Source organism: Embiotoca jacksoni, unplaced genomic scaffold (genome assembly GCF_022577435.1).
Source record: "Embiotoca jacksoni isolate LCO1_2020_lvr unplaced genomic scaffold, fEmbJac1.0.p SCAF_21, whole genome shotgun sequence".
Taxonomy (NCBI): domain Eukaryota; kingdom Metazoa; phylum Chordata; class Actinopteri; family Embiotocidae; genus Embiotoca; species Embiotoca jacksoni.
Genome location: NW_027185352.1, coordinates 4,278,041 through 4,292,090, shown reverse-complemented (window position 1 = coordinate 4,292,090; position 14,050 = coordinate 4,278,041). Strand labels below are relative to the sequence as shown.

The 14,050-nt window shown below is 41.4% G+C and overlaps 2 protein-coding genes across 4 annotated transcripts in view; one reads left to right on the top strand and one right to left on the bottom strand.

Moving 5' to 3' along the window:
- The window catches only part of zdhhc17 (zinc finger DHHC-type palmitoyltransferase 17), a 35,733-nt gene extending 27,498 nt beyond the window's left edge, over positions 1 to 8,235 (bottom strand). The window contains exons 1-2 of one of the 2 annotated variants that reach the window (XM_069156492.1): positions 8,138 to 8,235; positions 42 to 145 (exon numbers count right to left, since the gene is read on the bottom strand). In XM_069156492.1, coding sequence (XP_069012593.1) covers positions 42 to 145; positions 8,138 to 8,200 — 167 coding nt within the window. In that variant the 5' untranslated portion in view covers positions 8,201 to 8,235. Of the gene's footprint in view, positions 1 to 41; positions 146 to 7,715; positions 7,737 to 8,137 lie in introns of those variants that run through there. The other variant, XM_069156493.1, reaches the window with a different exon arrangement.
- Positions 8,236 to 11,537: 3,302 nt separating this feature from the next.
- Positions 11,538 to 14,050, top strand: part of osbpl8 (oxysterol binding protein-like 8) — a 101,579-nt gene continuing 99,066 nt past the window's right edge. For both annotated transcript variants that reach the window (XM_069156485.1, XM_069156482.1), the window contains exon 1: positions 11,538 to 11,881. The gene's annotated coding sequence lies outside the window, so the exon portion shown is untranslated. The remainder of the gene's footprint in view (positions 11,882 to 14,050) is intronic.

Genomic DNA, 14,050 nt, shown 5'->3' with positions numbered 1-14,050 from the left:
ACACACACACACACACACACACACACAATATATCCACTCACTGTGTGGCTTTGACGATGTCCCAGGTGCTGTAGTCGTCCACATGGTTTTTACGGCTGACGGTCTCGCTGTAGCCGTGGTTGTAATGACTCTGGGGTTTGATTTCCTGAAAGGAACCAGACGGAAACAGAGGTACAGATAAGTTGTGCTGCTTTACGAGGTGGTCGGTACGCTGTAGGGAGTGCTGGGATCACAGGGGGTGCAGCATATATTCGTAATACAGAAAAGTGGTGGGCGAAATGGATAAAAACTTCGATCGCATCATCACACTGATGTGTTTTGTGGAAATTCTCGGGCAGTGACCGACTCGGAGTTTTCTCATTTGAAGAGGAACATAAAGTTTCCACAACTTTTTACTTTTATTTTTTTTCATTTAGGCTTTTCAGCAATCAGACAATCTGCAGAAAAGCAAGCAATCTGCAGTGTCCCCCCTTCAGGGGACAGCTCTCAGACATTCAATTGTAAAGTATGAATAAAAAATCTAATGAGTGCAATAATGCTAATAAGCAGACCTGTTGTTTGATGTGCAACTTTTCCCACCCAGAGATTTTGAGCATTCTCAATACAGGAACACAGTATGACAAATTCAATGACAACAGACTAATTTATATTTGGTATATAAGGAACTTACAACAGTTTATCAGTTTAATCATGAAACATACACATTTTTTCTTAATGAATCCATAGCTTGTTTAGTCCATGAAATGTCTATGAAATGTCTATGACCGGCCCAAACTGACACGTTATTGTTTGTTCAATCAGTGGTGTAAAACCCAAAGATGCCGAGTCTTCAGTCAGAGAAAAACAGAAAGTCCTCACAATGAAGGAGCAGGAAAAAGCTTTTTTGGGGGTATTTTAGCTTGAAAAAGGACTTCCATGACAACAAATGACAAAAACATATTTTCCATTGATCAGCTAATTAAATACTCTATTCATATCACCAAATCCTTATCTAGAACATTAGATAAAAGACTGAAGGAGAGATTAGAAAATTCTGTGTGCGAGATCAAAGTAATTTCATATCTCAGAGTTTTCTATTGTATGTCGGGGGAATTTAACACGGTCAAACATGACAAGCGTACCATGGCATCCTGGAAAAACCTCAAAACACTGTACTACCACTTCTTAAAGGAAAGTCTGGTTTGGTCTTGACTACTTAGTTGCAAATATCATTAGCTGCTGTGCACCAAAACAGGGTTGTAAATATGCAAACACACATACACACACACCCACCCACCCACACACACACACACACACACACACACACACACACACACACACACACACACACACACACAGAGAGAGAGAACATGGCAGCCTTCATATGAAAAGCTGATCCAAAGTATGACATTTAAAAACAGGAGAATAAAGGCAGCAGGAGAGAGGCTTGCTGAGTCCTGCATCTGCTGAAGATCTGATCTGCCACACAGATGTGGTGACTGTGCTACTCACATTCAATTAGCCCCTATAGCAACACCATGGAAACCACAATTAGGCTCCATCACCCGGAAACAAGAGCTGCATCTGGTAAACACAGGGCAACCACAACGCCTTCGGCTGTTCTGACTCCAAACTTTGTGAACGAATGCGAGATGCAAATGTGAAATCGAGTTAAGTCGCTTCCAATTTATTGTTACAAAGAAACACCGGTGGTTCTATTTGTAATGACCAGAATGAACCCGTGAAATGTAGACGTGGCCAAAACTTTAGAAATTTTGCATTGAACTTTGATTCAAAACTGTAAACATGACTCTGCAGTATTTCAATATCATTACTACCTAAAAACATCCCCAGTGTTTTATTGAATTTTCAAGCAGCCGTTGAAGGCTTTTTAATGCGCTGCTGCAGCCTGCGTGTAACGGCGAGGAGTACCGAGGCCGCCTCCGGAGGTCTGAGGACGGCAGGCCCGTGTGGAGCTGCTGGGAGCCCGAGGTGAGAGCTCGGGGGCCCCGGCGTCTACGAGCTGCAGCATGTCGCCACAGGGTTTACCTTAGGCTTCCCTGCAGAGCACAGAGGGGACGTCGGCGTCTCAGCCACCATCAGGGGAACGGTGGAGGAGAAACAGAATGGAGAAGGTGAATGTGGAAAAAAAACTAACACAGACAGGTTTCGCAGTTAGATGGAAACTCTTGGTGGGGCTGATTCGAGGAAAAACACACAGATTGCTATTTTTGTTTTTTTGGAAAAAATGATACAGAGTGGAGTTTCTTTTTCTACAAAGCAATCTTTGGCTCAGAGAGAAAATACAGACACTGGCATGTAGAAATCATTTAGCACACAACAGCCAATATTTCTAATTTTGTTTTGCTTACAGAGCAAATGTAAAACAGCTGAAGCTACATAAATTGACAGCTGACATTACACCCCCCACCGACCCCCATCCCACCTGAATCCCTGAAGGTCCAGCTGCTTCTCCCTCAACCTGCCCTGCTGCAGTTTTGCTTGAGTTAGCTATCTATGCGTAATAAAATACTTCCATGAGGAATAATATGTATACAAATATAAGGTTTAATTGGGGTTTTAAATGCTGAGTGAATAGGATCCTGTAAAACCAACTAATGTAAGATCATTTTTCAAATTAAACTTATGACCAAGTTTGTGGACTTTCAAAGGTATATGTTTGCTGAATATCCTTAGACTAACTTTAATGCTGATGCCTGCCTAAAATCCAAACTCTAACTCATAATTAGGACCTCACGATGCACCTGATTCCTCATCGGCCGGCTCTACTTCTCTAACCTGCTTCTGTGTTTCTTCAATACAAAATAATTCATTAAGAGTGACATTTTCATGAGGTTTCTAGACTGAAAATTCAACTCATGACATATGCTATTATGTTTACTCCTGACGGCGAGGTGACAGAAGCAACGGTTGGCTTGTTGCTAGGCAATACAGTAAACTAACATCAGTTGACATTATTTTACACAGTGGAAAAGCAGGTTGTGTTAAGAAGCAGGTTTCAGTTTTTAATCCACTGGCTGGTCAGTTTACTACCAATTACTAATGTTGGTGAAAAAGCTCCTCGTGTCCTTTCTCTTAGGTTGTGTGAAGTGCAGACAAGAGAGGAAAGCGAGAAAGACTCCACTGTCCTCCATGGTTGAGGTAAAGGTAGGACCGACAGCCCCCCCGACACACACCCAGAAATATAAAAAAACACTCTGCCTGGAACAATGACTGATTCGATGTGAAATTAGAGCCATTTCGAAAGGGCTAATTCAATAGTCAAGGCACAGTTTAAATCAGTGGATCAGGAAGAAGCAGAGGAGACGTGTGTCTGATCGAATTTTTCCACAAAAAAAAGTTATAGCCTCTCGTTAAACTTCTTGAAACTTCTTTTTCCTGCGACAAACAAATTGCAGAATTTATAAATATGCCAATATAGTTCACTTGTAAAGTTGAAATTGTTTGACACGAGGCATCTCTTACTCAACTGTAAAGTCCCTTCTCTGTATATGAACTGCAGGTTTCAAGTGTTCACATCACACAAGTTGAAAATTGGACTAACATCGGCTTCCAAACTATTTGTGATGCCACAAATCAAGCTCGGAGGCCTGCTTCTTATAAGCAGATGTTCGGTGGGCGACGGGAACCTTCCTCCCTAAAGCAGATCAATGTACACACCTTTAGTGTCAAACTCTACAGAAACATGAATCTATACAGTCCCACTGAAACATCTAACTGTTGCAATAAGAAGGAAAGCCGAGTTTGGAGTGGAGGTGGACTTTAAAACTTGGACGGTAAACATCAGTATCAATCAACATCGATAGTAAGAAGCATAAACCTGCAGAAAGGACATTTTATTTTGGAGAGTGAATGCGATTGAGGAGGAGGATGGTGTGATGGAGGAGATATGAAGGTGACCAGCTCCAAATATTTGGGTGCCACAGCTGCCAGTTGCCGTTTGCACTTTTCACTGCCAAGTTGTGGTCATTTTACGAATCCATACGATCTATTTCAACGACCCCGTGTGCTATTCAGCCTCGTCTCACTGCCAGAGAAAAGAGGGGGGGGGCGTCACTCCGTTCTGATCGTGACTGTGACCGAGCTTTTCTTTTTTTCCTCCCACAGGCTGACAAATAAAAGCCCCGGAAAAAATGTGAAACTCAAAGCCTCTTCCTTCATCTGGATATTCAATTGGGGGAAAGTGCGCACAATTCTCTGGCAGGGAAAGTGCTTCAGTCGAGGGACGAGAGGAAGAGGGCTCAGCGCTGCACCCTCAGACAGCAGATGTTAAAGCACGGCCTCCAATCACCATGCCCTTCTGTGGAGATAACCTTTGACCCCTTGCCACTCACTGCAGTCTCTCTCTCTCTCGCCATCTAAACAGCCGACGATGGCATTTATAACTGCAGCGACAATTGCTGCCTGTGCATTTTTAAGCCTCTTTATTATGTAACAGCTGTCTGGTGAAGAATACGACAATTAGGTGAGTAAGCTGTGATTAAATGACCAATTAAGCATATTATCCATTTTACACGAGCCATCGATTTTAGGTTGGAACCGCATCTTTTCACTGAGGCAGCAGGCTTGGCTTTCGTCAATGGAGATGGTCAGTGAGACATATGGCAACTACTCCCCATGGGGCGGAGGTCACATGCTTTGGGCTAAAAGTGCCTGACAGGACCACAGAAAATGCATGTTTATTGGATTACAGTAGCAGAGGATATAGGCCTGGTAATAATGCAATAAGAGTCACTAATTCTCAGTTTCACACCAAAATTTAAGACTTTAATCTGGAATACATGCAGCAAAAATAGTAATGCTTTTCTCACTGTCGTTGCAAAGACTAATTTGCACTGTTATTGTTCTCTGCTCGCTGGCTGTAGCCATAACCAACAGTCTGATTCGATGTGAAATTAGAGCCATTTCGAAAGGGCTAATTCAATATTCAAAGGACAGTTTAAATCAGTGGATCAGGAAGAAGCAGAGGAGAAATACCAGGAAATAATCACAATGCTTCACGCAAACAGAATGTGAATTTTCCAGTTAGCTCGTCAAGTTAATCATCAAATCAAGTGACCGATCATTTCCTCTGTCTTCATGTGCATTTTATGACAGAACATAAAATGAGCATTTCCCAATAAGATTATAGGACAAGGACATTCATTCATCCTCGAAAGAGGAAACGTTTGAATTTGAGATGCCGAACCGGTTCAAAAGAAAAGCAAAAAGGTGAACAGCCTTTCTGAATGTGCATCTAAACTTCTGATGCTCGAATTCAGGTGCCTCTTACATTTAGCTTCACTACAGTTTGAGGGATGACCCAGATTCAGAGCAGCCCCCTGCTGCAAAGAGGAGCAACTTTAAAACCAAGCCTGTATGGGCAGCATGCAGGAAATTAACAGCATTACTGATGAAGCTGCTACTGTCCGGCAAATTTCTGGAGTATGACTTAATGGAGCTGGAAGTTGTGGAGCCTCTAAATTCATGGCATCTTTTTTAAGACTGGAGAAAAAAATAACCTTTGGATAAACAGAAAGCATATTCATATTCTTGTCTGAACTGTATTGTTGAAAAACTTTCTCAGCTCCACCCCAAAGTGGCATTGGGCACATTTTACTTCTTGTGCCACTGTGTCTATCAAACATAAGCTGACAACCGTCACACACCTTTCTCTTCCTGTACTCTTGTATTTGCATACAATGTTGGAAGCCTCTCTGACTTCAGTCAGGTCAAGTGACATCAACTCAAACAAACGGAAAGAAATCAACAACAAATAACTGTGTCCAGACGGTTCTCCTCATTACATTTCTATTAATGAGGAGAACCCTCCCTGTTGTTATAACCCTGATATTTATCAGCGCAGACTAACAGTAATCCAATAGTGGCATAGAAGGCCTCATTGTTCCAGTGTCACCAAGAGGAAGTATATTATCTATTACACAAGAGGGAGAGAGGAACAAAACAGTGTTCTGGACCAATCATTGTTGAACAAAAAGTCAGATTTACATTTTATCCTTTCAAGAAAACCTAATGTCTAGAATTTATTTAAATATGTGAATTTATAGTCCTCAGAGCACCATGTGAAATTTGAGGTGATGGATCTTAAGACAGTTAATCCTGCTTTGAAATAAACCTTTTAGTCCATAGAGCTTCCATAAAGAAAATGTGCACATGATAGCAGTCTACTTCATATGCTACTAATGTTCAACTCGTGTCTAACAATCATATAAATACCAACTACATGTACTTCTTAGTTCTCTTTACACAATCACTCTCACTTGCCCGCTCGCTGCTCCCTTTTATTCTTTTTTAGACAAGTCAAGTCGGAGGTTAAATTACATTTGTCAATAATATCATGATATCAAATGACCATTGCAAACACAGACAATGGTTCACCAAAGCCATGTCATGTCCGACTGCGTGCAATCTCGGCAGGGACAATGGAGGTGTGTTAGATGACATATGTTGAGCGAATCAGACCAACTGTCAACGTGGGTATAACTTTAATACCTGAAGTGGTGTTAAGTTTCACTGCAGCATCTAAAAGGCTCTCACGATATCAGAATGAAACACGCCTCAATCACAAGTCAGAACCAAAAGCCTTAGGAATAACAATAGCATGTACAAATCATCATCTCCCTTTGCGCAGTCGTCCTTCATTTGTGCAAACCAAAACAAATCTGACAAGAACACAGTGATATTATACGGACTGTGTCTTCATAAATTCAGCCGTGCTGGTTAATTCATTCATTGTTTTGGGATCCAAACACCACGATGGATGCAATTTGGCTGCTCAAGATGTATAAACGTTACCAATGAAGCACTTTACTGGCATAATATGTGAAGTCTGTTCCGTCCAATGCCTCAATATAACTCTTTGGCTTCCCAGCTAAAATGCCAACTATAATTTCAAGAAACTCTCACCTTATAATTGCCAAGATTACATTATAAATCACTGGACGCATTTCAACCCATTTTCACTAAGTACATTAACACTCTCCTGCATCTTGGGGACGACTGGACATTAAAGACACGAATCCTTTTAACCGCACACTGCCAGGTTTCACATTTACTGACCAATGCCTGGAGGTAAATTAACCCGCTTGACCTGCTGGCTACAAACCAGCAAATAACGCAGGACTGCAAAGAGACAAGTAAGTCATGTGGAGGCAAACTATAGTATGTATGAGATGGATCGCCTCCTCATGGATAGATTATCTATCAGGTAAAGATAAGAACTGGTAGCCAGGTGGTGGAGGGGTGAAATTCATAGGTGCACACAGTGCATGCATAAAAACCACCAGTATAGACTCTGTTTTATCTGACTGTGGTAGGACAGCTACTTCCTGAGATCACCATGGCAAAGACAAATGGCTGATGGTTAATAAGGTTTGTAACTTCAAGTTATCTCGGCCGAGTAATGTTTACATGTTGTCATAGTTCCTCGATGATTATTGGGGGGATTTGACAGAAATGGTCCTTTATTATGAACCAAAACAACCACGTGGTTTATCTTAATCCATTAGATCATTTAAACCCAAAATAACAAAGCATTAACAATGCTATGAGATGCTGCTGTGTTAGCTAGCTGAGCGACTACAAGGGTTTATTCTAAAACAACAAAAAACAACAACAATGCAGTTTTCGACATGTGGATATTTGTGTCTGCGCTTCTTTCTGTTAATATCAACTTAATAACATAATAAAACCACAAACACTCGCCGCCTATTTACATGACCGCAGCTGGCGCTGCAGCTCTGCCACTTTAGCTCCGGAGCTAGCGTCGCAGGACCGTCAGGATCCGTTGAACCACATTTGTTCCGTCACAGACTGAACCGGTTCCGTCCCGTTGAAGAGGCGACGGCGTCACCGCGGTGGACAACACGACCCACATCAGCATGACACCAACATCTGCCCAGCGGTTACTGACTGCAGCAGGAGGAGGGGGGGGGGCTAGCGGTAGCACCTTTAGCATCGTTAGCTGGCTGCCTCCCCCACCACCTCCTCCTCCCCCCACCGGTGCTTTTGCAGGGGGCATCGGAGTTCCCCCCAAAAACCGCGGCTAAAGCACGCAGCCCCCCGCACGCAGACCGGTGTAACGCGTTTGGAGTGTGTTCATGTGTCTGCGCGAAGGCGTCAAGTCCGCGGACCATACCTCAGGATGGAGAATAGGGACGCAGCCAGCTTCTTTCTCATATTCCTCCATAGCGTCGGCCATCTTGGTGGTGATGATCGCTGAGCATTGTGGGAAACAAGAGGCTGTGTAGGGGGGAAACAAACGGAGGGGGGGGGGGAGGAGGAGGAGAGGAGGAGCTGTCAAAACCACTGGTGATGGGCACACATCACTCACAAGGTCACGTCATCGTATCATATTGGGAGGGGGGAAGGGTAGGGGGAGGGGGGGGGGTCTATATGGCTATGTAGCCAAAAACATGTGCTCCTATCAGGTACATATAAATGATCATTTTTGCATATATTTTCTCAGTTTTTTTCTTAGACTATTGTCTCTTGCCAGGATGAGGTCACAGACAGGCAAAGAGGATATGGAAAAAATAGATTTTCCATCAGCTTCATGCGTAAAAACCCTAAAAACGACATTATTAGATCTTTGCTATGATTGTTTGTTTCTCAGATTACGGAATAAAGCATTAGATATATCGTATCCCTCTTCATTTTAACCCACTCTTGTTTCCCATAAGGAAAACTTGGGTAAGGTTAGCTATACAGTCATTATAATAACATTTGAATATTAATATCTGGGTAAATTAGCCGACTACACCGGGACCCATTGATCACAAATGGCTCGAGAACTGGTCAATTTACACAAAACACCGTCTGCACACTCAGGATATGTGAAGGAGACTCGGTACAAAGAAGGCAAGAGGGGAGTCAAAAGGGTCTTTATTTTTTTTCTCCTCTGTAGTTGATTTGTTTGACCAAAGCACACTCAATCTGAACAGCTCAAGTGTTGCCTCACATCCTCTGTTTTGTAGATGTTGTGTGTGGTTGATGTGTCTCCATTCTTAATCTGATTTTGCCTTATAATCAATTGAGGGCCATACTAGTATTACCGATGAGCAATAATACATCTTTGATGTCTTTCGTTCTTTATTCATTATTTTCTATTGAATAAAGTCGAAAGACATGTCAGTCTTACATTATTTATGATGCAATGAGGCTAACTCATGCTCACATTTCACATGAAGTGCACAGACAATTTTCTATTTAGAACTATTTGGATTTTTGCTTTTAAAGAACAATTTTCAGACGCACTGATTGAAATCAGAAACACGATCTGGTTCCACTCATTTGAGTTGCAGTTTAAGTAATACAATTTCTGCTATCGACTCATCCTTTATTCATTTTTTCCATCAAATCTGAAACATCTCTGAGAAACTGTTTGAATTGAATATGCATATTCACACGGCCACACAAAAGTGTGCTAAAAATAAAGATATCACTCATACGGAAGTGCACCACACTGTAGGCTATATGTGCAGGGTGTGTGCAAGTTTGTGATTTTCCTTTTAGCAAGTTGGAAAAGGTTCAAAGTATTTTTGTATTTTCCACAAGACAAAGAAATAATTGTAGAAGTAATATGTAGTGATAGTAATACTGGGTGTAGGAATACATCAAAGCAGAAATACAGTTTCTGAAGGTTCTCCCACCATATTGTCACAAGGAAACCCTCATAATTACAGGAATTGACTGTTTGATTCAAAGGAAAATATGGACAACACTGCAGTTACTCATTTGTGCCTCTGAATATTCTCCATGTCCCATCAGGCACATTTCTACCAAATCAAAACCTCAAATAGCCACCAGATGTCATCGTTTACCCAAACATGCAGAGTTCCTCTAATCATACCAGCTAAAATAATCCTATGGGGTTTACAAATCTACAGATTTAGGCGTTGTAGTTCCAATATTATGAAACTTTTAGGAGATTATAAAATATACACCTGCAATAAGATAATTCCATATATATCATAAAAGCCTATAAGACAATGTCATGCAATGTAGGGTAATATACTCGTTTAATAATTGCCCCCCCCCCCCCGCCTCCACCAACACACACACATGCAAGCATTAGGCCTAATCTAAATTTAGAAAACAAATATTCCTAATTCAATTCATTCAGTGCTGAATTTAATAGGCTATTTAAATTGCAACAAGTAGCTAATTTACCCAGATGACATCATAACGTTATGACATACATCATAACTAAGTGTGACGTGACAAAGGTTCCGTGACGACCGCATGCAAATGTGAAAATTAAAAGAATTGATCACATGTTTATTATGTATTGTCCAGCCAGGATAATCAGACGATCACCGAGCACACAAAAGGAGGACATCGCGTGCTGTTTGGTCAAATTACCCTGTCAAAAACCGGATATGGGATATTGGGTATTTGGCCTTCAAAATAAAGTAATTTATGAAAATATATACGAAAAGGAAAATACTTCCACCATATATACCGCTACGAATGAGACTATAATCTTTTTTTATACATTAAGTGCAAAACAAATTCAGGATGTCTTTTACATAATTTTAATAAACAGAAAAAGAGAAAACTTAAATAAAAAGTGAAAAATAACAACACTCAATAACATTTGACATCTATTTATAGTAACTAATTACAGAATCGAAGGAAAAAACAATAGATAGATAGATAGATAGATAGATAGATAGATAGATAGATAGATAGATAGATAGATAGATAGATAGATAAACAGACAGATAGATAGATAGATAGATAGATAGATAGATAGATAGATAGATAGATAGATAGATAGATAGATAGATAGATAGATAAACAGACAGATAGATAGATAGATAGATAGATAGATAGATAGATAGATAGATAGATAGATAGATAGATAGGCAGGCAGGCAGGCAGGCAGGCAGGCAGGCAGGCAGACAGACAGACAGACAGACAGACAGACAGACAGACAGATAGATAGATAGATAGATAGATAGATAGATAGATAGATAGATAGATAAATAGATACAGGAAAGCAATAAAACAACAGTAAAAAAATATAAAATATAAAAATGCACAGTATATACAATAAAAATAGAATAAAATAAAATAAAACAGAATAATTAAATTAAAACTAACTAAACAATATTTAGGTATAAATAATTATAACAGAATCAAAATAAGAAAATGGTATTTTCATGAACATAGTTTAACTTTCCAATATAGAGAAATTGAGCTGTGAGGGTATAAAACCCATATTATTTCAAGGGACACACTAAAAGAAATGTCAAGCTACATTTCATACTTTTACGTTTTACAATTTAGTTTTCAATTTAGCCATCCTTTGGTGGCAGCCAAACATTAAATAGGAGCTTTAATGTTAATACCCCAAACTATCTTACATTCCAGACATTTTCAATTCAATTCAATAACAAGGAAAATCAGATAAGATCATGTTATGACAAAAGGAATTTTTGTAATTTGTTTCCATAGCTTTTAGTTTGAAATGTGAAACCGGAAGTCTTGTGTATTCCAGCTGTTTTGACCTTTCCCACTCAAACCCACCACAGAACCGTGCAGGCGCACTGGAGGCTCACAGCCGGGCTGGAGGTCGGCGGCGGGTCGGTAGTAGAAAGCGTACGACTGGTGAGGAAGTTCGTTTGTAACCTGCCGGACTTTGATGTTGGACCGACGTCGGTCCGCCGGGCCGATGAGCGCGCGAGCCGTCACGCGCCGAAGCAAGTCACGTGAATAACCACCGGGACGTCATCAGCTAACAGCTAGCAGGCGGACAAACAAACAGCGTCTCCGGGGGCTGCTTCAGTGTTTACACCCAGCCGTGTCCCTCCCGGAGCCGGTCAGACAACCTACCGGGAGACCCCCCACCCTCCACCCCCACCCAAACGAAGCAAAGGTGAGTGCCGCGCAAGGAAAATAACACGACCCCCCCCCCCCCCCCCCCCCCACGATGAAAGCTGCCGTTTGTTACAATTGATGAAACGCTGCTAGCTTAATTGCTAATTCGCTGTATGGGTGTCGGGGTTACTGTCCTGGACGGGCAGTGCGCACTATTATATAATAATTCAGGATTAGCGGGCTGAAGGGGGTGGAGGTGTGTGTGTGTGTGTGGTGTGGGGGAGGGGGGGGGGGTACGTGAGACGGACGTCCTTGCGTCTGCCCCAACAGTGCGAACATTTCGAGGGGAAACAAAAAGCCCATGTTTGGATGGAGGTGGTTTCCGTCAGCTGACTGACTGCCGCGTCGCGAACAGGTCAATGAATGCGTTATATGGGTTTCCTTCAGTATCACGTCTCTGAGCCTTTAATGGGAGAAGCTGCTGCTTCTTTTTTTTTTTTAAACTCTTTATTTGTCTTTCGCGTTATGTGGCACGTTTCCGAGACGTGCTGCAGCGCTGCACCTCCTCCTGCAGCCTCCTCCTGCAGCCTCCTCGGCCCTGATGGTGCTCTGTTACCGCTTTCACCTGACAGGAGCCAGGAGGAGAAACGGGAGCCTGACAGGCGGCAGCAACTCTTCCTGATTGTGTCAAACAACTGGTTCATCCGGTGGATGTTGGGCTGATATCTGGTAGCCTGTTATTTTATCCACCTGAGATTTCATGAAGCTTTCTGCGCCCTACTTTCTGCTCAGTTTGTGTATTTGTGAAGCCTCCCGTACTGTGGGTAAAGTTAATTCTACCTTCGAAGGCCTGCCAAGTCATTTTTTTGTGTGTCTCTTTAAATGTAATGAAACGCATGAATTCATTTTGGAAGCATTGAATACAATTTACGTGGTTTTGCATGGCAGTCAGATTTAAAGACACTGAACGAATGTTTTTCAAAGTTGCAGTTGACTTCAGGTGATTTGTGTTTATGATGCGTGGACGTCGTGTGTGCCCAGTTTAGGCGCTGCCAGTCATATCCTACATTTCCATATTTCCGTCCTCTGCTTATGTGCATATAAAGACGGGTAATCCCAGACTTTCCACGGCAAACTTTTGTTGAGGTGCGCAATCCAAGGTCACAAGAGCAACCAGCTCATTTGCCAGTCAAATGGAGTTTCCATTCGGCCCTTCTCCAACCACAGTCTGCAGACACATGCAACTTTCAATTTGAATGCAGAGCCTACTTTTGTCAATACCGGAAAACAGAAATAAATCATTTTTCTTTGGGATGTTTGCACAGGAAAAAAAACCCACTGAACTGAATGAAGACGCTGAAATCATTTCCCACCTGGGTGCAGTGGTGTGCACAGAGCAGAATCCAAATAAGTGTTTATTTCTTCTAAATAAATACAAAAATATTATATGATAAATAAGAAATACCCTTTAGGTCTGCCTGGTTAAGGACCAAAACTAATATGTTTAATGACAAATGAATCTGTCAATAATTTTTTTTATTTATTAATTATTGCTATAAATCTTGAGAATCAGCTTAGTAATTTGTTAATTAAAATATTTTGAAAAAAATCAAATGTTTTTTAGTTTCCAGTCAATACAACTTGTTGGAAAGCACTTGTGGGAGACCTGTGGCCATGAGAAATAGGGCTTTAGTGGAACTTTTACTTTTGGATGCATGTTCATGTTAATGAAGCTGATTGATTATGCCGAGTGCTGGGTTTGTTCCAAGGAGAGAGGCTTTTTATTCATCTACTATTCATTTACCGAAAGTGTGTATGTGGAAATCTTTTTGGGCAGGTTGTATATTTATTCCTCACAAAAATAAGTCTTCGGTAAATTAGGCGCACGCTTAAGATTCTATGCAAAGCAACCTTTTAGTTGTGGGACAGGAAGCTGTATATCCACATGAGGCCCTGCTAGAGGTCCATTGATAGTAGATTTTTAAAGGTCAGCACAATAATACCAGTCTGGAAAATCAGGATGCCGAGCTCTCATTGAGATGACTGGTCCAGCCATGGTGGCCCGGAGCTGATAGTGCTGTGTTGTATATTTGACAGATAATGTTTGTCGGGAGAAATAAAACTGATAATGGTCAGATATGACTTGAATGCCCCTCGTCAGCCCGGCTAGAAAATCAGCTCTTCCACTGTTTACCTGGGGACCATATCGCCAGAATAATCTGAAGGT